Source organism: Trachurus japonicus, chromosome 5 (genome assembly GCF_045865225.1).
Source record: "Trachurus japonicus isolate A0001 chromosome 5, Traja_1.0".
In the NCBI taxonomy this organism is placed as follows: Eukaryota; Metazoa; Chordata; class Actinopteri; order Carangiformes; family Carangidae; genus Trachurus; species Trachurus japonicus.
In genome coordinates, this window is record NC_140911.1 from 28,186,066 (window position 1) to 28,213,833 (window position 27,768).

A 27,768-nucleotide genomic window follows, 5' to 3' on the forward strand; every position below is an offset into this window, starting at 1 on the left:
GAGCAGGTGGTGTTAGAAAATGTGTTACATTTTCTTAAATTGTGATTTGAGCCAGTACAACGCCGACTCTCCCTCCATACCTGTGTACTCGGGGAAGCAGATGGATAGGGGACTGCGTGTGATCTTCTCCTCAAAGAGATCCTTCTTGTTGAGGAAGAGGATGATGGAGGTCTCGGTGAACCACTTGTTGTTGCAGATGGAGTCGAACAGCTTCATGCTCTCATGCATTCGATTCTAGAGAGGAGTCAAGAGTGGTCATGACAAACGGCCTGCAGCACAACAACACAACAGAGCTGCCACCAGGGGACAATGTTGTGTAGCATTTTAAATGTGAGGAGTAACCAGTGTGTTCCTTAGAGCGTGGTTTGCTCCCGTCTCTCTTGAGCACTCTTGTTAAATTGATAAGAAATTCAAGAAATTGAGGTCCCACGGTTCAAATCACTTGAAGAATTAGCTATAAGGACTATTTATATATAATTGCTCTCCATTGGTTCAGCTGTAGATGTATCATTAAACTCCAATGAGTCAATTTTACCACCTGGAGCTCAGCACCATTAAGCCATAATAAGAAGCGATGAGTGATGTTAAACTGCCTTCTAATGCCGTACAATCTAAACAAACCTCATACTGCAAATGAGCAGAGGAGCAGATTTACGCAGCTTATCAAATTCATCCATGCTAATGAAGGCAAAGGCATCAGGGGATGGATTTCTCCTCACCATCTCCTCATCCTCAGCCAGCACCAGGTCGTAAGCGCTCAGTGCAACACAGAAGATGATGGCCGTGACTCCTTCAAAACAGTGAATCCACTTCTTTCTCTCCGAGCGTTGGCCCCCTACATCAAACATTCTGCAAAGGGAGATGAGGGACAGGAGTCACAGTGTGTGTATCAGTGTGTGTGTGTGTGTGTGTGTGCACAAGTAGGGGTGGAAGGAGGTCACAATGAAAGACAGTAAGGTGAACAGGGTGTCGAAGAGGACGCTTCGGGAGGAACGACAGTGCAGAGGGAAGGAGAAAGTTAAAGGTGACACATCATCCCTGGACGTGCATTAAGTTTTCATGAGGCCACTCACAGAACCAAAAAAATTGGTGGCGAGGGGGCGGAGGGGCGGAGGGGCGTCCATCAGAAAGCTGATAAAAGATCCTCAATGAAAGCATACGGGGTACCCTGGAATAGCAAATTGGAAACACTACCCATACATTCCATTATAGCTAAAAAAAAAACATTGGTCTGGTTTCATCTTTATATAAATGTTTTTTGATGTCAACATACCGACCACTTGTGCTGCAAAGTAGCTGGCAGAAAGATCTATCTCTAAATGATTTGCCCTGGAAGCTCATTTTTTTCTAACATCAACATGTCTTCAAGAAACCCAAACCATCAGCTTATTCATTTTAATTTTCTTTTACACCGTAGTTACCTGACACCCAAAAAACAACATGCAATGAAGAAAATTGACTCCCCACTCTGTACCCTCTGTTCACAGGACTCTACAGGCTCATTCTATCATATGTACTGGCAATGTAGACCTGTTAAAACATTTTGGGAAAAAGTCTGTATGCACTTATCCAAGATTATGGGGGAGACAATTCCATGCCTTCCCAGGGTACTCCTAATAAGTGATGATTCCTCACTGAATCTTTTAATAAGAGAAAAAGCCATAACTGCAGCGAAAAAGATACTTGCACTTCGTTGGAAGCCACCGCATGATACATCATTGAGTCATTGGTCTAACATGTGGATGGAAATTTTACATATGGAATTGTCAGTGGCAAGAATTCATGGTGCCGGCTCGAGAGTTCTTGATTCATGGTTACAGTCTATCAAAAAACTGAAAGAGTTGGCTCTGTAGGTGCTACCATCTATTTCTATTTTTGTTTTTTTGTTGTTGTTGTTGTGGTTGTGTTATTTGTTGTTGTTTTGTTCTTTTTCTTTTGCCTTGTTTCTCTCTGTATCTCTCTGTTAGCAGCTGTAAACTATGCCTATGTGATGTCACTCTGTACTTTTGATTTGATGGTTGTTTTTAGGAAGCTGTAACATTATAGAACTCCTAACTTCCAAGCTGGAATTTTTTTTTTTTTTTTTTTTTTTGACTGTATGTATGGCTGTGTTGGTGAGGCTGGGATGATTGGGTTGCATAGTTGCCAGGTGTATGCTGTTTGTATTATACTGTGTACCATGTGCTTTAAGACTAATGTTGAACGTCTTAACCTTGCCCAATGAGGTCGCCACAGGAAGGGGGGAGGGTGGGAAGGGAGTGTAGGGAGGGGGTGAGGGAGGGAGGGGAGGGGTGGGTGGCTGGGATGGGATGGGATTATTTATTATATTGTCAATTTTTATGTTTATTTAAAATGTTTATTGTGCTTTGTATCAATGAATGTAAAATAAAATAATTGTTCACAAAAAAAAAAAGAAAGCTGATAAAAGATCGCAAGGTCATAGCGGGCCACACCAGGCAGAATACATCCAGAGCAAAGGCCCCGGCTAAGCTGAAGTGCTGTGATCGAAGCTGTTAGAGAGGTGTGAGCAAAAACCCCGCAGAAGTGATAATAGTCTACAACATCCAGGACAGCTGCCATGTTCAGACCACAGATACACCAGGCTTATTTTATTTAATTTTTTTTTTGGAGAGAGCACAGTCTGTTTAGGTCGGCCGACGCCCACCAAGCACCGCTCTGACGCATCGAAATGAAAACCACTGTCAAAAGATGACATTTCTCTGTATCTATACGTATTTTCTTTTCATACTTATTATGGCAAACCGGGCCGAATTATAAAAATGTGACTTTCTTCTTATTGATTGCCTGCATGTATTATTCAGGCCAAATATTGAGGCAGTGACAGAAGGTAAATATCAGAGAGTTTATCAGGAAACAGGTCACACCAGAGCCATGTGGCTGTTGCTGCCTTTTTTTATATATATTATTATTATTATTAGTCTGATCTCTTTGGCTCAACCCTTATAAAACACAAGGGTTGAGTATTTCATACACTGCTCCATAAACATACCTTCATATCTTTCCTTACTGCACTTTTACATAATAGATTTTTTTTTACATATTCCATGTAGGTCCTGATATCACATGTTCACCTCTGTCGAGAGTTATATCTATACATCCATTACTGTCCCACACATGAGTGCTCAGACTGGGTCAGAGCATATTTTATGTAAGATCTACAGTGCTGTGCCACTGAGGACACACTGAAACATTAACATTAAAGAAAGCTCTAGTTTTATTGAACAAGTGAGGAGTGGGTGGGTCTGATTTATTTATTCAGCTCTCGGTGCAATTGTGATAATTAGCCTTTTAATTACTAGTATAATTTGGTGTCTGTGTAATAGAGATGTACTTTTTATGGCAGCAGGTTCAGTCGCCCCTCATGCTTTTAATGTAGGGACCACAACTAAGTCTAGCAACCGCGGTGTGCACTATGTATATAGCTATATGCTATTGTTTAGTGTTCAAAGCAGGTGCAGAGGAGGCTGGACACTGCCTCCACTGATGGGACCTAATCCAATGAAAACAACTGTGCTGATATAACGATATCCACACTGCTACTTTAATAGCAAGGACAGTTACATTTTACTCTACTCTTTCTGTTCATGTGCTGTTGTGTGGACAGTTACCAAAAACGTAATAACGGCCAATAACGTAATAACAGCCAATAACGTAATAATTTTGGCCATTTCAAATGTAATAAAGCCAATAATGTAATAACGTGCCAATAATGTAATAAAACTTTTGAGCCAATAACGTAATAACATTTTGCCAATAATGTAATAAGTTATTACATTATTGGCTGGTTATTACGTTATTGGCCTAGTATTAAAAAAACCTTTGACAATGTAATAACTGGTGCCGATAATGTAATGATACATAAATATGACTGCAGTTCTTGGAAATAAAAGGCAGTTTTGTGCAGTTTGCAAATCAAAAATAGGTATAGTGGATGCACATTCCCCTCTCTCTCTCTCTCTCTCTCTCTCTCTCTCTCTCTCTCTCACACTTCTACCATGCTTAATGATATGTTTGCAAACAGAAGAAGTAAGCATTGTAGGCTATCAACAACCTCCAAAACATAACCAAACTTGTGTATTGAATGGTGTCTGCCAGCCAGTTTATGTTTCAGTCATGTATAACTTCCTGCCTCAGACAAACCATTGGGAATAGGTAATGTTCAATGTGATAATCCCAGCATGGCTCGGAGGAGCAATGGCGTTGATTTGATTTTACCATTGATTTTTTTTTTATTAACATATTTAGCCATCATATGTCCAACTTGATGGTTAGCGTTATCTCCAGAACACCCAAATGAAGTTCCAAATGAAGTGGCAGCACAATTGTACACATTCAGAAATCTCTTTCTCAAAGAAATGTTTTCTTTCACAGCACCAATCAACAAATAGCTCACTACTGAAACCAGCTGTTGGAGATCTAAAATGAAATCTCTGCAGGTTTCATACGTCTAACTTTGATTTTCATGTTTGAAAATTAAAAACTACATCAAAACGTTGAGCTTAAAGGTCCCATTTGGATAAAGTGACATTTCAATGTTTTTTGTTTTTTCTACAGTGATGATAAAGCAGCTTTAGGTTCTATATTAATACTGTGAAAGTCTAAAGGTAGATGTTTGTATTGCTCCATACAGTATAAAGGTAGTTTTTTTTGTTTTTTTTTACATTTGTGAATGAAAAAACTACCTTTATACTTTCACAGTATAAATATAGAACCTATGTTGCTTTACTATCACTGTAAAAAACAAAAAAACCCATCAAAATGTCACTTTATCCAACACAGGACCTTTAAAGGACAATTCCAGGCGAATTCAACTCAGGGGTGTATTTTCATATCATTTTAGGTCTAAAAGAATGAATCTGAAGATTTTCAGTTTAATCGCTCCTGTTTTGCGGTAGTTGCGTCTGTCCGCGCATCGCCACGGCAGCAATGAATGGGAGTGGATGTAAGTTCCGCTGTTTAGGCTGTTTCCAGCCCTCAAAGCCGCATTTTTTTTCCACAGACAGCATCAGATGGCTACTCAAACATGCACCGAGAAGTTTATTTACTTCAAGCAAGCCGACATGTTTGTAAAAGTTGATCTAATTGAAAGTCTCCCGGAGTCTCGCGCGAGCCCGAAGTTGCAGTGCTGGTGTATTCAGGCGCAGTAGGAGCTACCGCTTGTGTCATAAACACAGGAATATCAACTCTTTACTTGCTTGAAGTGTACATTTTTTTCCACAGACAGTGTCAGATGGCTACTCAAAGATGCGCCGAGAAGTTTTTTTTACTTGACGCAAGTAAAGAGTTGATATTCCTGTGTTTATGACGCAAACGGTAGCTTTTCCCACTGCACCTGAACACACCGAGCACGGCAACTGGGTCTCGCGCGAGACTCCGGGAGACTTTGAATTAGATCTAGTTTTACAAACGTGTCGGCTTGCTTGAAGTAAATAAACTTCTCGGTGCATGTTTGAGTAGCCATCTGACGCTGTCTGTGGAAAAAAATTGCGGCTTTGAGGGCTGGAAACAGCCTAAACAGCGGAACTTACATCCACTCCCATTCATTGCTGCCGTGGCGATGTGCGGACAGACGCAACTACCGCAAAACAGGAGCGATTAAACTGAAAATCTTCAGATTCATTCTTTTAGACCTAAAATGATATGAAAATACACCCCTGAGTTGAATTCGCCTGGAATTGTCCTTTAAGCTCAACGTGTTGAGAAAAAAAATTCAAATAGAAAGAGCATGTTAAAACCAAATCAACTCCATTGCTCCTCCGAGCCATGCTGGGATTATCACATTTCACATGGTTTGTCTGAGGCAGGAAGTTATACATGACATGAAACATAAACTGGCTGGCAGACACCATTCAATACACAAGTTTGGTTATGTTTTGGAGGTTGTTGATAGCCTACAATGCTTACTTCTTCTGTTTGCAAACATATCATTAAGCATGGTAGAAGTGAGAGAGAGAGAGAGAGAGAGAGGTGAAAGATAGTACATATCTTGGATGAATAAATATGACGACTATGTCATCCACTATACGTATTTTTGATTAGCAAACTGCATAAAAACTGCAAAAAAACCTTTTATTTCCAAGAACTGAAGTCATTATTACATTATCGACACCAGTTATTACAGCCAATAATGTAATAACTTATTACATTATTGGCAAAAAGTTATTACGTTATTGGCTCCAAAGTTTTATTACATTATTGGCACGTTATTACATTATTGGCTTTATTACATTTGAAATGACCAAAATTATTACGTTATTGGCTGTTATTACGTTATTGGCCGTTATTACGTTTTTGGTTGCTACATGAACACTAAAGGAGTCATGTAACCTCTCAGGTTACTAAATGTCAAATAATCTCTCCGGACACTCTCATTGGTTGCAAACAGCTGAATGGCTTGTTATGGACACACAAGGGCGCTTTGACCTTACTTGAAGTGCAGTTCCTTGAAAGTGAAGTGAGTCTCCACGATGCCGGTGGTCTTGACCCGAGTTCGCAGCACATCCTGCTGGGTGGGGATATAATCTGTTTTAGCTATCCTCTCCAGGTCGTTCAGGTAACTGAGACAGAGACAGAGGCAGATACAGAGACAGAGTGAAAGAAAGTGATCAGTGTGATTTTCAACTTGCAAAACAGTGAGTGAAAACAAAGAGGCCAACACAGCACATGGACACACAGGTCACTGCTGCACTTGCGGTGCATTACCATCTAAATCACTCTGCATTTTACTGAACTGCTTTGAACTGGAATGAACCTTGAGTCATTAATCTGCTGCATTAAACGAGAGACTGCAAAACTTCACACAAAGCATTTCATTGGTTTTCAAGCCTTAAAAGGAATTGCACTCTGCAGGATTTGGTAATTAGTCAAGTTATAACCAAATGCATTATGCAGGTCAGAATCTATTATGTCAGACTTTCGCCTTTCAAAACCACGGCTTGCAACTGGGGTTGAGAGAAATCAGTTCGATGGACATGAACATATACATGAACACAGCAGCAGCAGCAGCAGCCATGAACACAGGCTGATTAATGGTTCCTAAGCTATGTCCCGAGTTCCTCAAGACCTTCCAGGGGTCACCAAGGAACAAGCCTGTAATGAGAGACATCATTTGGCAGTGAAAAAAGGTTATGGATGCAACACTGACATCTTATGACCTTCTAACACCTGGTATCCATGGCCACTTAGTGAACGCAAGTCAAACAGTTTCCCATTTTTAGCTCTGTTTGGCCTCCACCACCGACTCCTGAAGGAACATATGATTGTTAAAGGTATAGTTCAACATTTTGGCAAATTGGCCCATTGCCAGAGTAGGTTTGTTACCTTTTTTTGTCGGTGCAAGCTGTTTTTAGAACGGCGGGGCAGAACCCCTAGCTGCTCAGAGCTATGCTACGGAGGATAATGCGATTTCTTGGTTTCCCTCAACAAACTCATTAAATACACAATCCAACAACTCCAAAACGCTCTCATGGACAAGTTGTCATCTGCACATTCACCACGCTATGAGATAATAATGGAACGTTACGAGATGGAGTTGTTTTCAAGGCAAATGCAAACTTCCCCCGATGGGAATGTGCATCAGCGGTTTTGCAGGAATTTCCCTCTAGAACAACTCCGTCTCGCAACGTTCCGTTATTATCTCACAGCGTGGTGAATGTGCAGGTCACAACTTGTCCATGAGAGCGTTTTGGCGTTGTTGGATTGTGTATTTGATAGGTTTGATGAGGGAAACCAAGAAATCCCATGAGCCTCTGTAGCGTAGCTCTGAGCAGCTTGCGGTTCTGCTCCGCTGTTCTAAAAATAGCTTGCACCGACAAATAAAGGTAACAAACCTACTGCTATGACTATAGGGGTTATGGCAATGGGCCAATTTGCCAAAATGTTTAACTATCCCTTTAAATGCTGCACCAGCTAGTTGCTAACTGTGTCTCTCTGTCATTTGGTGCTGAGTAAACAGTGCACAGTGGGTACAATTAATGGTCACGCTGTTTTCACATCATGTCATTGATACATTCTTGCTATAAAAATGACGAGTTATCTTCTCTAATCACCTTAGGCGACGTTTATTGCACCGTCACCATGGTTACATGATGATTTCGTTGTTGTGAGGGTTTCAATAGCTCATTGTTGATCAGGTCTCTAGTAGAGAGTGATATTGTATATTGGCTCTGGTGATGGAAACATGGCTGTTATCTATGCAGCCCATTCACATTATCATTTGTCTGTACTAATGCCATTACTGAAAACTGAGGCAGCCATGCATACAACAAGATACTGTAGGTAGTCATCTGCACTCACTGCTACTATCTACAAAATCTGCTCATCTGCTACCTTAAAAAAAAAACGAAACATTTGTTAAGGAATGATTTGCCCGTTTGAGATGTCTTGAATTTCCTGAGGTTAATTATTTTCAGCTTGCTGCTTTCAGGTGGGCTTGCTGAGTTTCACTTTGTCCCTTTCTGTTCTCTTCATATTACATCTCCTGCCTCGCATGCAGGCAACACACCGGTGTAAGGCTCAAATGGAGTTTCTTGGGGATTCATTTTTCATCATCACTCCAGTGTTGGGACTCAGCCCAGTCAAAATGGAGGACAAGACCGCATGGCTTCTTTGTCTCCCAGACAAAAGAAAACCATTGAAATCCTTCACCTCTTCGCACCTAGGTGTGAAACCTCCACTACTGACCCCCCATTGGTCAGGTATGGCCCCAGGACCTGTGAGGTCACAGGCCATATAAAAGGAGAAGGTGCCCTTCTCTTCTCTCTCTCTTCGCTCTCTATTCTTGGTGATTCTCAGAAGGAGCTGCCGCTCCTCTCAGCTCCTCACCTGGAGCTACTGCTACCGCTCTCAAACCTCTGTGGGGCCTGCACAAGGCAGACGCCTACACTGGAGCAACCCGTGGCAGCGACGCGAGTGCCTACCAACGGATTAAAGAACAAGAACCAACTAGCACGACACAAGGTCTGCTAGTTGAGTCAACAAGGAACGGAGCCACAACGCCAAGCAGAGCAACCAACCAACCCTGCAAGGAGAAGGACTCTCCTCAACGGAACTCAAACTACACAGCCAGGACGGCTGTAGTTCACTGGACAAAGACACAATCACGGGACTTGACAAACCGCAACAGGACCGGCAACCCTGCAACCGCAGGAATCCCCACCAGCACCGGATCTTCTCACCTTCATGTGACTTGGTAATGTAACTGGGCCTAGTTAGGATTACCTTGCACCTTGACTAAGAATAGAGTACTTCAACCATGCCAATGTATGTATTGATTGAAATCAGTTAAAATACTTGAGCTTTGTTGTTGTTGCTTTGTTGTTGTCAGCTCTAGTCTCATATTTATTTATGTTTAACATGCAACTTGAGCGTTGAACAAAGGACACACCTTTGTTCACCTCCCCCACATCACATGTAGTTGGCCTTAGAGGCCATCTTGGAGGCCATTTGGTTGTAACTCCCTTAGTCTCAGGACAAAGCAACCATCCTCCATCTTTTCCATTGTCTGAGATCACACTTCACACCTCACAGACACATGGTCACCCACACATATTCATACACTCTCACCAACACACACACACACACACACACACATGTGTACATAGTGGATGTAGCTTGCCTTAGTTTCATGTTTTGTAATTCCATTTTCTAGATGTGTCCAATAAACTTTCTTGAAACTTTACTCGTCTGTTAATGTTGTACAATAGTGAATATGCCAACCTCTACGCAGTAGAACTTCTAAATCCTTCAACTTTGCAGCTATTGATAATGTTATTTTGTTTATAATTATTAACTTAATCATTAAACAAGGTTCTATATTAATAGTTAGCACGCCCTTATGAGACTGACTTTGGTACATTGGCTGTCTGGTGCCCCGAGGTGGATTTAATAAAATTAAATCCAATTCATAATTTTTATAGTAATTATTAATATTTTGGTATTGATATTTTACTAATTTGATAATAATAATAATAATAACAATAACCCTCTTAATAATAACTTTACTTATAGTTGGTATAACCCCAACATAAATGGTGCTTCCGTTGTGAGGCATCTTAGATGCCTCACAACGGAGCTTCATGTGTGTTATTGGACAGAAAGAGCAGCGCTGCCTCGGAGCATAGCCTACGTAGCCTACAGAAAACACATTTACATCAATAAATAAATGTTTTAAAATGAACCAATCAGTCTGTATAACATTTTATTAAGTTTGAAGGCAAGGTTTGCAAGGTTCATCTGATGGACATCAAAGGACAGATTCTCTAAGTTTTGCACAGCTTTTACTCATGCTAAACCTGCATAGGCTGAAGACCCCCTTCACATGTTTCAAAACAGAGAGACAGATTGTGCAGGTTTAACAGGAGCAAAAGCTGTGCAAACCTGAGTAAATCTGGACCCTAGTCTCATGCTAAAATTGACTGTAAATTCACCTTTAAAGTTGTTTTTTTTTTTAAATTTCCCCGGGGGAGCATACCCCCGGACCCCCCTAGGGGGTCGGTATCTTGTCACCTTTTTTACCCCTGATGAGTTTGCACCCCTGCATCTAATATTCTTAATACATTTTCTTATAAGTTGTGCTAGAGCACAACACCAGCCTCTGCTGAGCTCGCTGTATGTTTGTGGGGAGTGAGATGAGGTCAGAGTGTGGATGCCAAGTATCAACTCTGTAGTCATAATAAATTATCATGTGAAATGGCTGACTGAAATGTCTATGAGACCCCTAAGGGATTACCACCAGACCCACTAGTACTACGTCCTATCTTTAGTGGGAGGATTTCTATGGCAACGTGCATATTCTTCACTGTTTTGCTCTACTTAAAGCAGAAGTAAGCGATCCGGTCGTTTTGGCTAATGCTGCGTTCCAGGTAGGCTTTTGAAACCGTAATTTATAGCTTCAAGTCACAACTTACGACTTTGTAGCGTTCCAGGCAACCCACTCGTGTTTTTCCGACCTGTTTTACCTGTGAAAGTCACTATAACGGCCACTCGTAACTTCCGACCCGTGAACTCGTACCAGATCGAACTGGTCCTATGACTTCACAGGTCGGAAAAACACGAGTTACGAGTTGCCTTGAACGCACCATAACAGTCCTCGTCCCTACGTCACCACATTCACGGCGTCCCTTGGCTGCACACACAGCCCTGCATGCCGTTCTCTCTCCTCATTGGATAAAAACTGTAGGATACGATAAATGTTTTCTCCTCAGCTCAGAGCAGAGCAGAGTGACTGACAGACCCGTGTTTCGGTCCAAACACATGTAAGTGATTGCTGTCGGAAGATATAACTATTTAAGACTTATATTAACACAAATATATCACTTACTTCTGTTTTAAGTCAATTTGATGCGTGCTAATAGTGAAAAAGATGAGTATTTGCTGTTGCTTCTATTTTCTATAAATACAATCAATAGGTCTGTGAGATCAATTTGTACAGATGATTTTCCTCTTATAAAGAAGCAGACTTTGTTATTTGAACTGTGAGAAAATGCCAGAGAACATTAAGCCGGGTCTTGGACAGAACACACAAAGGGTAAAATGGGATAAATGCGTAAAATGCATTCATCTTTTTCACCGTTTCTTCATTCATAACTCTCTTTTCCCACTTTTTGCCCCTTTTTTCTTTGTCCCTTATTCTCTGACAGACTGTTGGTCAGTAGGGGAGGGTGGAAGCATCTTCACCATGCTTGACACAGCTTGCCCCACTTACACAAGCATTGCATAACCACCCAAGGCCAGATGGGAGCTTTAGTGGTCCAGCCAACCTACACTTCACAGACAGAAAGAGATATGTCCAGGCATTTCAGTGGATGTGACATGAATGAATGTCGAATAATAATAATTTATTTTGATGAATAAAACCATAAATGATAAAATAAACTATTGTTTCCCCTCTTATCAAAGCAGCCTTTACAAAACATTTCCAAATGTGAGGACAGAGTCATTAGGATCATCCAAAACAACATTTCTGCGGGTTGAAAACCAAAGGATCACCTTGGGGTTCTACTATCGTCTCGTGTCACAAAGCTTATTTGGATGAAGTTTACTTCAAGTACACACACTTTTTCTGAGTCTCATTTAGGAGAGACTGACAGCTCTATGCCATTAGATCCATCATGACACTGACAGCATCCCTAATAGCAGTCACATAAACAGCCGTCAATGTGACACCAACATAAAAGTCATCAGCGCAGCCAATGAAAAAAAAAAAAAGCAAACGAACACCAGAATACCTCTTGACTGTCGCTCTCCAGCTGTTTTATGTTCTTTTAATATTCTTATTTAAATCATAATAAAGCACAGTGCCTCACTTGCAGCTTCTTATGCAAAATTGTTTTTCAAATATGAATTACAAGCAGGTATGCACGAGCAGACAAAGAGCTCATCTATCTGGTGGGTATGAAGTTTCTCACTTGGCTACTGTTACAGTGGGTAAACACAGGAGTGTGTTACAGAGAAGATTGCCTATTGATTGATGTACAAGCAGTGGAGGATATGTAGGAACAATGCTGATAAAGTCAGAGTAGCTATTACAAAAGTGAGCAGGATATTGAAAATCACAGATTTCATCTAGCTCGCCCATTTGCTGGAAGGTATTACCTTGTTAAGCTGATAGTCGGCGCTTATTAGATTCCTACGCAGGATCACACAAGAAAACGCACACACACACACATATTCACACTCACTATGCTGCAGAGTCATTGAGTTGGTATTCTCGCGACCTGGCGAAGCAGCTCTGTATGCCGCTGTCACCCCACAATCGCCGGATCACGTTGGACAGGTCGTCGGGGAGGACGCCCTGCTCCTCGGCGGCCGCAGACAGAGCGAAGAGCTGCTGGGCGTCGTCCTGCACGGGGCGGTAAGGACACACAGGTTGTTGCAATGAGGGCATCGGTGACAACACATCCATATGCAAAATGTTAGTCCTCCGTCCCTTCTCTGAGTTATGGGGGGGGGGCAGCAGTATTTGTCCATATAATGGTTGTGAATGGATACCAACTTTCTTTGTCCAAAGAGACACACCAAAACATCCAAATACCTCCATACTGCTCGTCTGTAATGTCCCTCTTGTATTGAAGCCCTGACATGAGAAATTGTTCCCCCAGAAGAGCAGTGAACTGAGACACTGGGAGCTTCCGCTACAGACAAGCTTAAAATATAGACTTATTAAATTTTTTTCAGAACAATTTCTCATGTCGGGGCTTCAATACAAGAGGGACATTACAGACGAACAGTATGGAGGTATTTGGATGTTTTTTGGTGTGTCTTTTTGGACGAAGAAAGTTGGTATCCATTGACAACCATTATATGGACAAATACTGCTGCGCGGACCCCCCCCGTAACTCAGAGAAGGCACGGAGGACTCTGAAAATTCTCACAGCTCTTAGTCGACATGAGGGTGAGTAGATAATGAGTGAAATTTGAATTTTGGGTGAACTATCCCTTTAACTGCAAAACTCTACACAGTGGGAGTGTGAAACAAAAACATATACAGTATTTGTCATGTACATCAGCGCAACCTGTGCATCATCTGTTGGGCTGTGAGAAATGATACAGCAAGAATCCCCTGGTCGTTTTAGACACATAAGGCAAAGTAATTGCTGTGTCTGTGAACTACTGCCAAGGAAGCAAAGGTTGTGATAGTAGCAATATAACGTGATGATGATATCCCCCAATTCTCCAATAAGCCCATGCCAAACCAGTCTGGGCCGAGTGCGATAGGTGAGATATGTTGGTGTGACTCAAGGTGCTATGTTGCTGTAACAGGCTGTGGTTTTAAATTTCCTGCCGTTTGCCATGTTGCTCATCTCTCTCTCTCTATACTCCATTTTCCTGTTGGCATGAAACCAATCATCCTCTCTGTGAGCTTTAGTCACGGCGAGAGATATGATAAAAACACAAAAAGTAGTAATTAATCCCTGGACTTGACTGTATATATCAGCGTAGCAGTGGTTGTGCAGTATCTGGCTGCAGGAGGGGCTGTGTAGTCAACGTTAAAATAAAATAAAAAAATAATAAAAAATCACTTGCAATAAGAGTGTTGGTCACATTTGAGGAGAAATCCATTTAGCTTCCCTGCCATGCAACTGCTACAGCTATCCTCCTCTTGTAGTGCAGCCACATTTTCATATTTTTAACAGCTGATTGATATTTATTTGCCTTGTCCATTGCCACTCACAGTCCAGTTTACTCGGATTTTGTGTGTTTTATTCTGGCTGGTGAGCTTACACACCACCAATGAAACAGCTGTTTTTTTCTTTAAATACAGCTGTTCAACTACCAGAGAATCTGGGGGAACGTGAGGAGTTTGTTGGAAATCATTCTGCTCCTTTAACCAAAGCAAACAACCAATATCCTGGATAATGTGTAACTCTGCGTGCTTTGGTTTCATGCATGTTTGTGCATGTGTGCACACAAGCACAATCTGTACATGTGTGTGTGTGTGTGTGTGTGTGTGTGTGTGTGTGTGTGTGTGTGTGTGTGTGTGTGTGTACACGAATGCATTTCCACAGGGGCTGCTGTGTGCAAGAATGGGCAGGCTGCTGCGCTAATTGCCATGTGTGGGAGTGTGTGAGAGTATTGTCACGTACACACAGCCATTTGACAGATTTGTCAGTGAGGGGGGGAGGAGAAAAAACAAAAAAACAGAAACATCTATCCACCCCACTCTAATGACCGCAGCAGAGTCCTCCATCCTTCTATTACAGCTTCACTCACAGAGCACACAGGCCAACTGCAGTGTAAAATCTCACTGACACACGTTCCTTCACAGGAATTAAGTTCAGACACTGTTGGACCTCGGTGGCAGCTCCTTCATCGGCTGATGAGTGCTCACAGGGAGCAGCAGGCTGCGTCTGGGCCTGAAGCTGGCTCTTATTGTTGTTGATGGTGGTGCATGTCTTTATTCATGTCTGTCTCTCTGTGTGTGTGTGTGTGTGTGTGTGTGTGTGTGTGTGTGTGTGTGTGTGTGTGCAGGGTGGGTCTGTTTCTGTATCAATGAATACTCTGACTGTACGTTAATTGGGCCAGATAGAGCTGTTAATGATTATCTTTATTATGGATTAAGCAAATTGTTGTGAATAATTGATGAAGCATTTCACCAATAATAAATGTCAATATTGTCCCAAAAGCCAATCAAAGTTCACCCTGGAGTGTCATTAACTGTTCAAAACAATGTGAACAGAGTGTAATATTACTCCAGACAAAAAGGAGGGACATATATTCATTCTAATGATACACCATAGCTGCTTAAAAAACACAAACCAGACAATTCGGGGCCGCCTGTGACTTCACTTTCGATGTTAACCTTCAGAACAAGGAATTCATTTGTCACTGCTGAGGCTGCATAGTCTGGCAAACGAGGTGTGCTGTTAAAATATGTCCTGCCAATAATTTTGAATAAATTCAGTTCCTGAAAAAAGAAAAACACAGCCCTCATTGGCCTATCTGCTGCTGCTAGACACACTCTCAGCCTCCTCTCAGTCTATTACAGCTCTGAGGAGAGAGCAGGTAAAAGATGGAGGAGGTGAAGTCTGTAAAAGACGAGCGCTGTTTCCCCTGCATGCTACAGAAATGGATCAGATTAGTGTTTCAGAGAGCTGCTGCAGTTTCACCGCCAACACAAAGGGCTGCTGTGAATAGGTTAATGTATCACGCAAAATAAATAAATCACGCAACGATTCCTCATTTGTTTTAAAAACACCGGCACGACTCATCAATGTTATTGACCCAACACGGCCCTGCAATAATTTCTGTGATGAGAGGTAATGAGCAGTAGATGCATCTACAACTATTACTTCAATGCAGATGAAAAGGATGAACTTGGGTTTTTACCTGCACTGACATCACACTTTCCTGAGTAGAGGACTGCAGCGGAGACGTGTGAGCAGCCAGATCGTTATCACTGTCCCCGAGACACATTTCCCTTCAGGGACAGTGAAGTTGTACTTTGCTTTAAGAGGCTGTTGATGAAACAGCCTCTGTTCTGTTGTGGCCTGAGGGAGATCCTGATCTGTCCATGATGGATACAGCCCGCTGAAGTCTGCATTCTCACACACTGATTGTGGCTTTCCTGCTCTTATGTGAATCTCTGCATATTTGCATTAGTATTAGTTATTAGTTGTTTTTTCTCATTTCTGTTCATTTTGCTCATATAACATGGATTGTGTACGCACTTTATCTCTTTTTTTTCTCCTATGTTTATGTTAGCCATTGAAATTTGTCTTGCTGTAATTTGTTACAGGGGTGGAACTTATGTACAAGCCAACCGGGTTTGTTCCCTCCTTGCACCATTTAATTTAAATGTGTGCTAAATAAATAAACTCTACAGTCTATGCTCTAAACTCTATGACAGTATGTTTAGTTAGTTAGTATCTGGTGCATAAGCTGAGGCTCTATTCAGTCTAGTTTTAAGCATGGGATAAGTCTTTCTTGTTTGCCGTCAAACCAGGCTTCTTCCATCCGATATTAGACTATGGGGTGAAAATAATGCATAGTGATGTAATGATATACAGACACATTACATAGAACATTGTATTTTTTTAAGTGTAGTGTGCATCTTACCACTCTGGAAGGGGTGCTGTAGTCTATCTTGAGACTGGCCATAGCTTTCACAATGGCCATAATAGACTGGATGGTATTACTGTAAACCACTGCACGGTACTGCTTACACTCGTCTTCAGAGTAGCCATCCTCATGGATGATTCTGTGGATATCAACAACATGCAGCATTTATTAAGGTGTATACATTAAATCTGCAGTAAGGAGATTTTTTTTTTTTGCCACTCGGGAGCAAAAATGTTCCACTGGCTACAACACATACACATTTGAAAAGGCTGCTTTTTCTGTTTGTGTGCAATGCCTGAGAAGCACATTCTATGCACTCTGCATCACATCTATCATACCAGCATGCTGTGTAGGATGATGCAGTAGGGTTAATACACACACACGCACACACGCACACACACACACACACACACACACACACACACACACACACTGGAGCTGCCTCAATGCTGCAGCATCCATTTGATGCAGTATCCTGAGTTTACCTCTCACAACATTATCACTCTGGACCTGAGAGTGAGGAAACTAAGAGTCTGTGCATGTACAAGAGTGCATCCTGTCATGAGATGCAATCATCAAGACTTCATTAGGAAAGTGCACAGAGAGTCAAACAGAGATGAGTTCACTTCAATTGTTACAGTAAAACCGCCTACAGCTTTTAAAATAATTGTGTTGATGCAAACAGGAGCGGCTTCACAGATACATGGCAGCTATATTTTGAGGTGTTTTGAAAGCAGTCACGTCTTCCTAACTTTCTCTGCTGTAATGTTGTGTTCACACAGGATGCTTGGATGTGTAATGTTACATAACAGGCCAGTGTTGTGAGTGTTTCAGTCTTGCTGGCTGATTTATCTGTATGCCTGTACGTGTTAATAACCTGCCTTCAAAAAGCCAGACTGTTCCTGCTCCAAGCTCATAAAAAATGGATTCAATGCCTGGCTAGCCCAGAGGAATGTGAATAATTAAGCCATTTAGGGTCCTGTGTGTGTGTGTGTGTGTGTGTGTGTGTGTGTGTGTGTGTGTGTGTGTGTGTGTGTTCAGACTGATACACAGGCATTACAACATCGTCCTGTATTCAGAAACCCTTCATGCTATTCTTGCAGCTAGGAGCAGTAAAAGACTAGAACAAACAGGGGAGGCCATGACGTCCCCTAGAAACCACATAGAGGAAACTCAAATGTATCTTATCTAAGAATGACATGGTTACTATTGTAAACGACTGAGCTTAAACTTCTGATTTAATCTGCCTCGCGGTCGGTGCCTGAGCCGAGGAAAATATCAGCAAAGTGTGGTAGCAGGGAATAATCAGATGTAGCTGCGGCAGTGTCTCACTTACAAACAGGCCCTAAAGAATAGCTCATTGTGAAGGGGAGCTGTGAAGCCACAGAGAGAGAGAGTCAAGATACCCCAGTCCCCAATGGCCACTGTCATAACAACCAAGGTCGTAAAGTATCATGGACCGAGCCTCTGGTGGAGGGGGCGAGTGCTCCTAACACAGCGGCCCTTGGGAAAGTACTGCTTAAAAACTTGCAATGTGACTTAGGAGAGTGTGATATATCATTTAGGATTTAGTACCAGACATGATCTTCACAAAGGTGCTCCCGTCCCATTGGCAATATCCTTATTTAGACATGTAGCAGTTGCAAGAGCTTAGTTTGGGTTTAGAAAGGCTCTGGAAGGAAGATGACCTTCACAAGTGGGCGGCATTACTCAGTTTTAATTTGTACTTTAACATTTTGGCAAATTGGCCCATTGCCATAGTCACTATAGTCATAGCAGTAGGTTTGTTACCTTTAATTGTCGGTGTAAACTGTTTTTAGAACAGTGAAGCAGAGCCGCGAGCTGCTCAGAGCTACGCTACAGAGGCTCATGGGATTTCTTGGTTTCCCTCATCACACTAATCAAATACACAATCCGACAACTCCAAAACGCTCTCGTGGATGTCGTAACGGAACGTTACGACAAGACAGAGTTGTTTTAGAGGCAAATGCAGAGACTGCTTGCCGAAAAACTGCCCCCGATGGGAAGACGCATCAGCGGTTTTGCATGAATTTACCTTGAAAGTAACTCTGTCTTGTAAAGTTCCGTTATTATCTCATAGCGTGGTGAATGTGCAGGTCACAACTTGTCCACCAGGGGGTTTTGGAGTTGTTGGATTGTGTATTTGATGAGTTTGATAAAGAAAACCAAGAAATCCCATTAGCCTCCGTAGCGTAGCTCTAAGCAGCTCACGGCTCTGCTCTGCTATTCTAAAAATAGCTTGCACCGACAAATAAAGGTAACGAACCTACTGCTATGACTATAGGGATTATGGCAATGGGCCAATTTGCCAAAATGTTGAACTATCCCTTTAAGCTCAGTGTCACTAATTGCTTGTAGTTAGGACATTTGGCTCCTGAAACATGACAAGTAAGATGGTTCATAACAAGCTTTCATCACCTACAGCTAGAGGGAGAGAGGGAAAAACATAAAAAAGGAGAGACATATGTAACATGTTGCACTTTATATTTTCCTCTATATAACCAGATTTGGTTAAATTCAGCAGGTTTATCTTCTTCAAATGCTCAACCAACACACAGCCTACCACCATGACCTCAGAGAAATGGAAAATCTATTTATAGGTTTAAATATTAAATATTAAAAGATAAGAAGAAAGGATTTGCTTCTGTAACTTACTTCATTTGCTTTACAATGGTGCTTTTCCCAGACTCCCCAGCACCTGTTGGGACATTAAAAGATCACAGGTTACAAAAGAAACTTCACAAACATGTTGCTGTTGGGTGGAATAAAGATTAACATTAGATTCAGCTTTAAAAGCACGAGAGACCCAGTGATGACCTGAGGCCGACATCACATTTCGTCCTCTGGGTTGTCTGGTTTATTTATGTTTCCATTTTTAGGGATTGATGTACAGATATGCACGAGGACTTCCTGTAGTCATGTTTATTTTGTAATGTAGTAGAAGAAGCGTGCAGGGAAGATGACAGATGGTCAACGTTATATTCATGGCTACTGATTATTTAATGCTTTATGCTTTTTCCAACTTATGGTAAAAGCATAATGATAAAAGATCATTTAAATGTGGTTTTGAATATTTTTCTTTACTGCATATAAACTAATAAGTGCAGCATACGACAGATATAGTTGGATTTAACACTGTCTTGACAGCCATTAGTTTCCACTCACGTCAGTACCTTCTGCAAAGGTAGGAAAACAATCACGTAACTATTCACAATCATCATTTCATCACACTCATTATCTCATGGCAATGTTGCTGTAATCAGTGAAACCAACTCCATCGGATGTACCAACAACTACAGTAAAATAGAGTGTAAGAGTCAACTGGCAGACAGAAACCATTTACTAAATACCACGGCACAATAATATGTGAATAACTGAAACCAAAAAGAAGCCATTAATTGTGCAATTTGGTGGTGTTTTTGACCACTAGTTGCACAATAGAGCAATGTCTTCATGAGGGAATGTTATCATGAGCAAATCCCCTGTATAGTTTGTATATAGCGTGTGCATGAGGATGCAGGAAACTACCTGTTTGTTATGCTATTCCTGACTCAAGGGAAGTTTTAAGCATCAATTTTGTAAGTGTCTTATATGGAAGGAAATGCATGCAACACATTTGTCTGACCATAAGGAATGTAAACATTACTTTGTGTACAGGGAGATTCCTACATTTAATGTGTCTGAGTATCAACTGCAATCAACAGAATGGAAGAATCTGAATTTTATACAGTCTGGGAAATAATAGAGTAGGTCTATCTATAGTGTATGAGCTGAAACCTCCAGAAAGATATGACACAGGAAACACTTAAGACCTAAAGGGCCAGAAAAGTCCAAACTCTGTAGATTAAAAGTGAAGAATTAAAGATCCATTAGGATTAAAAATGAAGAGCATTAATGCTCCGACAGCCAAGCCCCTCCCCCCCAAAAGAAATCTACAGTGAGCTCTGCTTCAACACTAAAGGCTTGTTTAAATGAAAAAAAAAAAAAGCCTTGGGCACGTCCACTGTGCTGTCAGGACCATGCCACCATGAACTGTCCCATCACGCCACCTGACCAAGCCCTGCCAGAAAACATTAGCCTTGCTGAAGCTGATGGAGCAAGTGGGAGCAGCGGTGCTCCCTCCTTCCTCCTCGCGCTGTCAACATTCATCATATTCACAGGCATCCAGCACTTTTTCTGAGAGAGAGGCAGGAACCCGGGGCAGAGGGAGGGGTGTAAAAGCAAGGTCTGGGGCTACGCTCGCCTTCGTAAGAGCTGTCACTCACGTCTTGGGAACAAAGGCGGAGAGAGGGAGCTGGACACATCTCCAGGTCCAGGTGGTGCGTCTCAAGCACAAAAATATACTAGAACAAAAACAGTCCAGTGTGCACAGAAAACAAGATGTATTTTTATATTTAATACAATTATGGGGCTCTTTTTTCTTGTTCCAAAATCTTCTGTTTCACTCTGAGCTTTTCTTTCCCTTTGATCCATTTTTTGTTCATAACTCACACCTGAATCCTGAGGCAGAAACTTTTTAATCTTACTTAAGGCTTCATTCGCCAGCCTCGCTCACTGAAAACAATGTTTTAAGACAGGCCGGGTTAAGTCTCTTCTCTTAGCCTACAGTTCACTTCCAAACTTCAAAGTCTGACTTTGGGGAGATAAACACGAAGAAAATAATATACATCAGATTTATAGGCATGTATAAAAATATCCTGTTAAAAATAGGCAGGTGATGGAAAGTGGAATCTCAGTCTCTCTGTGGACACACACATGCGTGAAGGTCACCTTCCTCACTCCAGAATAAAAATCATCCATTAATATTTCAGCCTGAAGGGAGGTGAACACTTGTGAACAGAAGAGAGAAAGAAGACAGCATCCTCATTCTCCATGCTCAGGGTGTTACAGAAGAGAGGGACGGACAGTGTTGTTGTGCTGCTTCAAGGGAAAACCTTTAAATTTTACAGCAGCAGAAAATCCAAAATCTAAAGACTGCTACAGAAAAAATCTCATTGGATCTCATGGATCATTACATCTAGATGACAACAGGTCCACCTTCATCACACTGACAGTGGAGGCTCTTCCTGGACTGCTCCCCCTTGTTGATGACCTATATGGAAGGTGCTGGTCTCATGTGCGTCTGACACTTTCTCCTCTTTCTCTTGCTCCAACATGTCAGCCGCTGCTCTGAGGACCTTGTCATGATGTTTGTATCTCACCTGGCTAAGTGCAGTCTCGCACCATATCAGTGTGTGCATCTCTCTACACAAACCTCCAGAGTGGGTCCGCCCTCATCCCCCAGATGTGCAGGTTTACTGGAAGTGTCACTCCTGTTCAGTCATCCCTTTGAACCCTTACAAGTTCCATGTAGGGGTGGGCGATATGGCAAAAATATCATATCACGGTTTTTGAAAAATAAAATAACGATCTCGATTCTATCACGATCTTAAATCTAAAATTGAAAAACAGACAATTTACGTCAAAGAGCCTTTCTAAACAAATTTTTATGGGCTCTATGCACAGCTCCACTACTTCCTGAACTTAAGGCAGCTCCTTTATTTCCTGTCTTGCATTATTAGACAAACTGATTAATCCAGGTGTGTCTGAGTAGTCACAATGATCAGACACACCTGGATTAATCAGTTTGGGAGCTGCCTTTCAGAAATTCAGGAAGTAGTGGAGCTGTGCATAGAGCCCATTTAAATAGTTGCAGTTTTGCCAACATGTGCAAGTAAACATACTCTAATAAAATGCACTCTTGCAACATAAAAGGTGCCCCAGACGATCCTACGATCTCTGCACTTTGGCAGATCGTCTACACGCTCTAATCCTTCACGATTTAATATCGTCATATCGCCCACCCCTAGTTCCATGGTATAATGTACCTGTAACTTTTGTCCGTCCTTCACCGGGTGCTCTGATCTGATCTGATCTGCCCAGGTTCTTCTTCTCCTGAGGGCTGGAAGTGGGTGGTTCTGAGTCCTTGCCTCCCCATACACCTGTTCCTGAAGTACTTCAACTTCAGCATGCTCTCTGCCCACTTTGTGGTGATAAAGCCTGGTCCCAACCAGTTGCTTGGACTTCATTTCATTTGTGCAAAGAGACTGACCACTCTCCATCGAGAGATATTCACTCCTGGTAGGTGGATACTCTGTTAAAGGAGACATATTATGACCCCTTTCCACAAATTAAAAATAGTTTCCAGGTGTCTTAAAGACATGTCTGTGATGCTTTGATCAAAAATACCCCAAGGATCACAGCTCTTTTCATCCTCTCAAAACAGCCCTGTTCAGAACGGCTGGTTTCAGTGCCTGTCCCTTTAAATCCCAGGTAGGGGTGGGATTATGCAAATTCCAATCCTAGTTACATCACTGGAATACAACCGAGGGAACAGTTCATGAAACCACATGGATTTCAACCTAGGGATATTTCCATAATATGTCCCCTTTAAATTTTAAAACTGTTAGATCTGCCTTTACCCAAACAAACGTTTGGTTGTGACATCATGCGCTGGAACCGGCTGGAACTGGCTGGAACACAATGTGTGCTGGATGTCCATCAAGGACAGCAGAGTTGCCACAACAGAACAAATGGCTTCGCAAACATCCATCTCCACGGCTGAACTGAACTACAACTTCAAACTTAGCGCATAACCTCGTCAATGATAACCTGGGCAACTTCGGTTTTTTTCAACCTGGGCCCTGTTTTCATATGTTTTTCTGTATATGTGAGTGATGGATAATACAATTATTGAGGTGGCTGCAGTATTGAGCCGGGCAGGCAGCCTGCAGCCCAGCTAACGCTCTTTAACCGGGCAAGTGGCTCCCGTTAAAGTTCGCCCTATAAACGGGCATTTTTTTCAAACTGACAGGCTCAGATAGTTACAATGAGTGTCCCACAACATACTAGAAAGGAGAAATGAACGTATATGTCTCTACCTTTAGCTGGAGGTTGCTGTTTGCTGTGATCTGTGTCCAAATCTCACCACGCCAGAAATCTCGTTCTGAAATCTCGCGATAACTCGCGGCAAAACACCGGTGGGGAATACTATTAGGCTACCTGACTGAGGTGAAGAGAGACGACCGGAGAATTTACAAATTGTAAAATGTTGGGCTGCTCTTCGCGCAGCTTTCACAGAGCTTTCACAAGTTAGGGCTAACAGTTAGCTGTGCTACAAATGGATGCTGACATTCTTGTCGATGCACTGCGCCGTTGCCGTGCCGACCACAGGGTCTGCTGTGACCACTTTGACCAGGATGACTACTGCCAGTCAGAAGAAGAAGAGACGTGCTAAAGGTAGAGACATCCGTTCATTTCTCCTTTCTAGTATGTTGTCAGACACTCATTGTAACTATCTGAGCCTGTCAGTGTGAAAAAAATGCCCGTTTATAGGGCGAACTTTGACGGGAGCCACTTGCCCCGTAGCTGGGCTGCAGGCTGCCTGCCCGGCTCAATACTGCAGCGACCTCAATAAAAGTATTATCCATCACTCACATATACAGAAAAACATATGAAAACAGGGCCCAGGCTGAAAATATCCGAAGTTGCCCTTTAAACAGGAACAAGGCGAGAATTTCTACCCTAATTAAACAGCTTATGACTTGTTCCAGGGAGAATGGAGTCTCTCTACCTTCCACCTACAGCGTCTCTTGGCTGAAAATTGAGTGGAAGCGTGTAAGTGGGCGGAGTCAGGCTAGACAGTGTCTGTATCTCTGACTTTGACCACGGTCAACACTTTGACAGCTGTGACTGGCCTGGCAGGATGAGTAGCTTGGTGGCCTCTCACCTCTTGATCCAATGATGTCATAGGAACCTGTATCATGATCACAACACAGTCCACGACCATACTCCAGTCCACACACAGCTGTGAATAGCACGTCGAGGGACAAAAAGGAAATGATGCCCACCTGTGCTGAGAGAAACACAGGCGTGAAATCGACAAAGAGCGTCGCCAATCAAATTACTCATACGAACAAACCAGCAGAACAATTCATTTGTCCCGATGGGACACCATCAAATTGTCACATTGTTAATTCAGGTGCAGATGTTGCTGACAATCTAAACAATCCATCATCAGGGGACAAAGACTGTCCTGCTGCACATGATTATTCAGTAGAGCAGGACACCGACAGAGCATCACGTGGTGAGAAAACAAGTAGACGCATACTTGACTCATGTGGAGCTCAGATATTTCCTATAGTGGTATATCAGGGGGTGTCCACTCAGCTGAGGACAAACAAACATTTAATTCTGCAGTTAGTAGCATCTAATTAGAGGTTGATCTGCAGTATCTTCCAACTGAGCAGATGTATCCATCGAACACGAAGGCCTGTGATTCTACAGAGTTGGAGCAGTAATGAGGACTGATCAGAATTACAAAGACCCCTCTGTGTTGTGTGCTGGCAGAGCAGACAAGCTCTTTCTATTTAGTGCCGTTACAAGAGAAGCAGAATCACTTTCTGGCAACAAGAAGACGATGCCCCCCCCCCCACCACCACCTCCCTTTTTCAGCTTCTTCAACCCCAACTATTCATAGCTGTTCCCCAGTTGGTTTTTCAGAGAACACCAGAACACACAACAAAGATAACAACATGATTTGTAGCATGGTGATCACAAGTGGCCCCGGCTATAGAAAACAGAATAGTTTCTCTTTACACATCCAGTGCTCTTACAGGCCCACTCAAATCCATGACAGCCCGGCTGCAGTCTCAGTCGACCACTGATGATGGCACAAAGTCTCCATTCATGCTCCGATGTGACACCCAGATCCTGGCAAAAGCACAAAGATCCACACATAATCTCCCCACCTGTCAACTAGAGCCACCCTCATTTACACCTGAGCTGGACACGGGGGCAATCAATTGGTTGGCGGTTGGTTATTACGTTAGGAAATTCACAACCACAATTTTGATAATTACTTGATTGGTTAAATCAAACAAAAATGTGACATGTGATATGTTTTCATCTTTTTAAATATGAAAAATGCTTTTTGTTGCTACTTTTAATATTTGCTTTGGACTGTTGGTTGACAAAAATGGATGATATTTTTCCCCCGTTCTCACAGCTTCATTTACTCATTTGTTTTCTTTCTCTTCAAAATTCCATTTAAACACCCATCCTCCGCTCCCTCTTCCTTCTTTCATCCTTTGTTCTTATTGTTCCAATTTTTCTTTCTCATTTTGAGAATTATTACTGTTATTATCGAGTTATGTTATGTTTGCCGTCTAGCTAATGCTATCACAACTGTTATCCTTAATACCATTTATACTGTTATTATTATGACCAATGTTACTATCATTATTCTTTAATTTCTTTCTTTATTAATGCACTATTACAATCACCATCCATACTACACCTGAATTACACTGATGTATGTCCACTATGTTGTTTGTCTTGTATCTCACAATAAAGTATATATATATATAAGTATATAAAAGAAAATGGATGATAACTTTAAATTAATTTTCAAATGAATTAAAAAAACAAACAAACAAACAAACAACAACTTTGAGACATGAATACAAATATTATTCACTCAATTCCCTGCAGTGACTTTGTTGGCCATCTGAATCAGTGTAACTGGCATTCCCACTATGTTTATGAGTGTAATATAGTGACTTCAACACACTGTTTAGTATTGAGTGTTAGATCTTTGGGTATAAGACCTGCCCAGTGAACATACTTGTCTTCAGGTAAAAAGACGTGGCTGCTGTGGCTCTCATGGTTGTCTACATCCTCCCCAGGCCAAGAGACAATGGCAACGGTCAGAGAAGGAGCTATTCCTCCAAAATGGATGTAGACGAAAAAAATTTAAAAACAGAAATAGTAAAAATCCATAATGTATCAGTGACACCTGGCTTCCTCTACTCTGTATTTGATTCATGTGCTTTAATTATGAGCTTGAGGCCAAGATAAGTCACATTACAAACTTGCTGAGAATACTCCATACATCAGGGAGATGGCAAGATTGCTCTGGCGTAGCTCACAGGGCACAGATTCCCTTCGGAGGAGCTAACACAGTGGCCTACCACGTTAACCCTGTGTGGTGTAGAAATATTGAGGGGAGGCTGGAGAAGAGAAAGCCCTGTAATTATTGGGCAGTTGAATAAGAGAACATGGAGGCACTGGGAGTAGAGGTGGACAGCATCGACAAAGGAGGAGGAGGAGGAGGAGGAGGAGGAGGATGATAATGCAGAGAGACTGGGGATGTGTCAGAGTCAGGTGATGCTTTCACACCAGTGGAGCTGATAAATACTCACTTCTACTGCAGAGTCATTTCACCCAGATGTGAATGCTGATTGAACTATTTTTTGCATTGCCAATGGAAGGCGCAGGTCTCAGGGGAAAATGGGCCTCAATTGCAGACTTTATTACATTGTATGTTTTTGGTTTCGTTGTGATTCTCAATCCATCTCAGCACAATTCCAACAAGAAACACTGCTCTGGTTCTTACATTGCTGCACCCCCATCTCATCGATCGATCCCTGACAGTTTTTTCTCACCCAATTTACATGAGCACTGTAGCACTTTATTACAGTGTATTGTCTTTGGTTTCATTGTTTGGTTTCGTTGTGATTCTCAATCCATCTTAGCACAACTCCATCAAGAAACCCTGCTCTGGTCTTTGCATTGCTGCACCTCCATCTCATTTATCCATCCCTGACAGTTCATCTCACCCAGATTTATTTAATTGCACTATACATCCTGTTTTTTGTTTTTCTTTTTGTGTGTATTACTGTCTGTTATTTTTGTTTTTAGTAGTGTCTTGTTAATTGTCTCTTATTTAGTGTCATTGTCTGCTGGTTTCTGGATACGTTCTATTCTTGCGCTGATTTTTGTGTTTCCTGTGTCCCTGTTTTTATGTATTATGTTCCTTGTGTCCTTATTGTATATCTTAATGGCTTTTAACATCTCGCCGGAAGACTACAGTTGAAAATTAGCCTCTGGCTAACACTGGCACTTTTACAGACATGTTTATTAATGTGCACTGTCCTCTCCAAATAAATAAATAAATAGATAAATACAATATTCAGCAACTACAAGCAAAAATTGAGAGCGACGTCAGGGATGGAGGCTTAAAGGACAATTCCGGGCGAATTCAACTCTGGGGTGTATTTTCATATCATTTTAGGTCTAAAAGAATGAATCTGAAGATTTTCAGTTTAATCGCTCCTGTTTTCCGGT

At 41.9% G+C, this 27,768-nt stretch overlaps 1 protein-coding gene across 1 annotated transcript in view; it reads right to left on the reverse strand.

Annotated features, from left to right (window-relative positions):
* Window positions 1–27,768, reverse strand: part of gnai2b (guanine nucleotide binding protein (G protein), alpha inhibiting activity polypeptide 2b) — an 82,528-nt gene that overhangs the window by 2,165 nt on the left and 52,595 nt on the right. The window contains exons 3-8 of the mRNA XM_085777179.1: window positions 19,258–19,300; window positions 16,579–16,720; window positions 12,702–12,862; window positions 6,450–6,578; window positions 720–849; window positions 81–234 (exon numbers count right to left, since the gene is read on the reverse strand). Of these exons, the coding sequence (XP_085633305.1) occupies window positions 81–234; window positions 720–849; window positions 6,450–6,578; window positions 12,702–12,862; window positions 16,579–16,720; window positions 19,258–19,300 (759 nt within the window). The remainder of the gene's footprint in view (window positions 1–80; window positions 235–719; window positions 850–6,449; window positions 6,579–12,701; window positions 12,863–16,578; window positions 16,721–19,257; window positions 19,301–27,768) is intronic.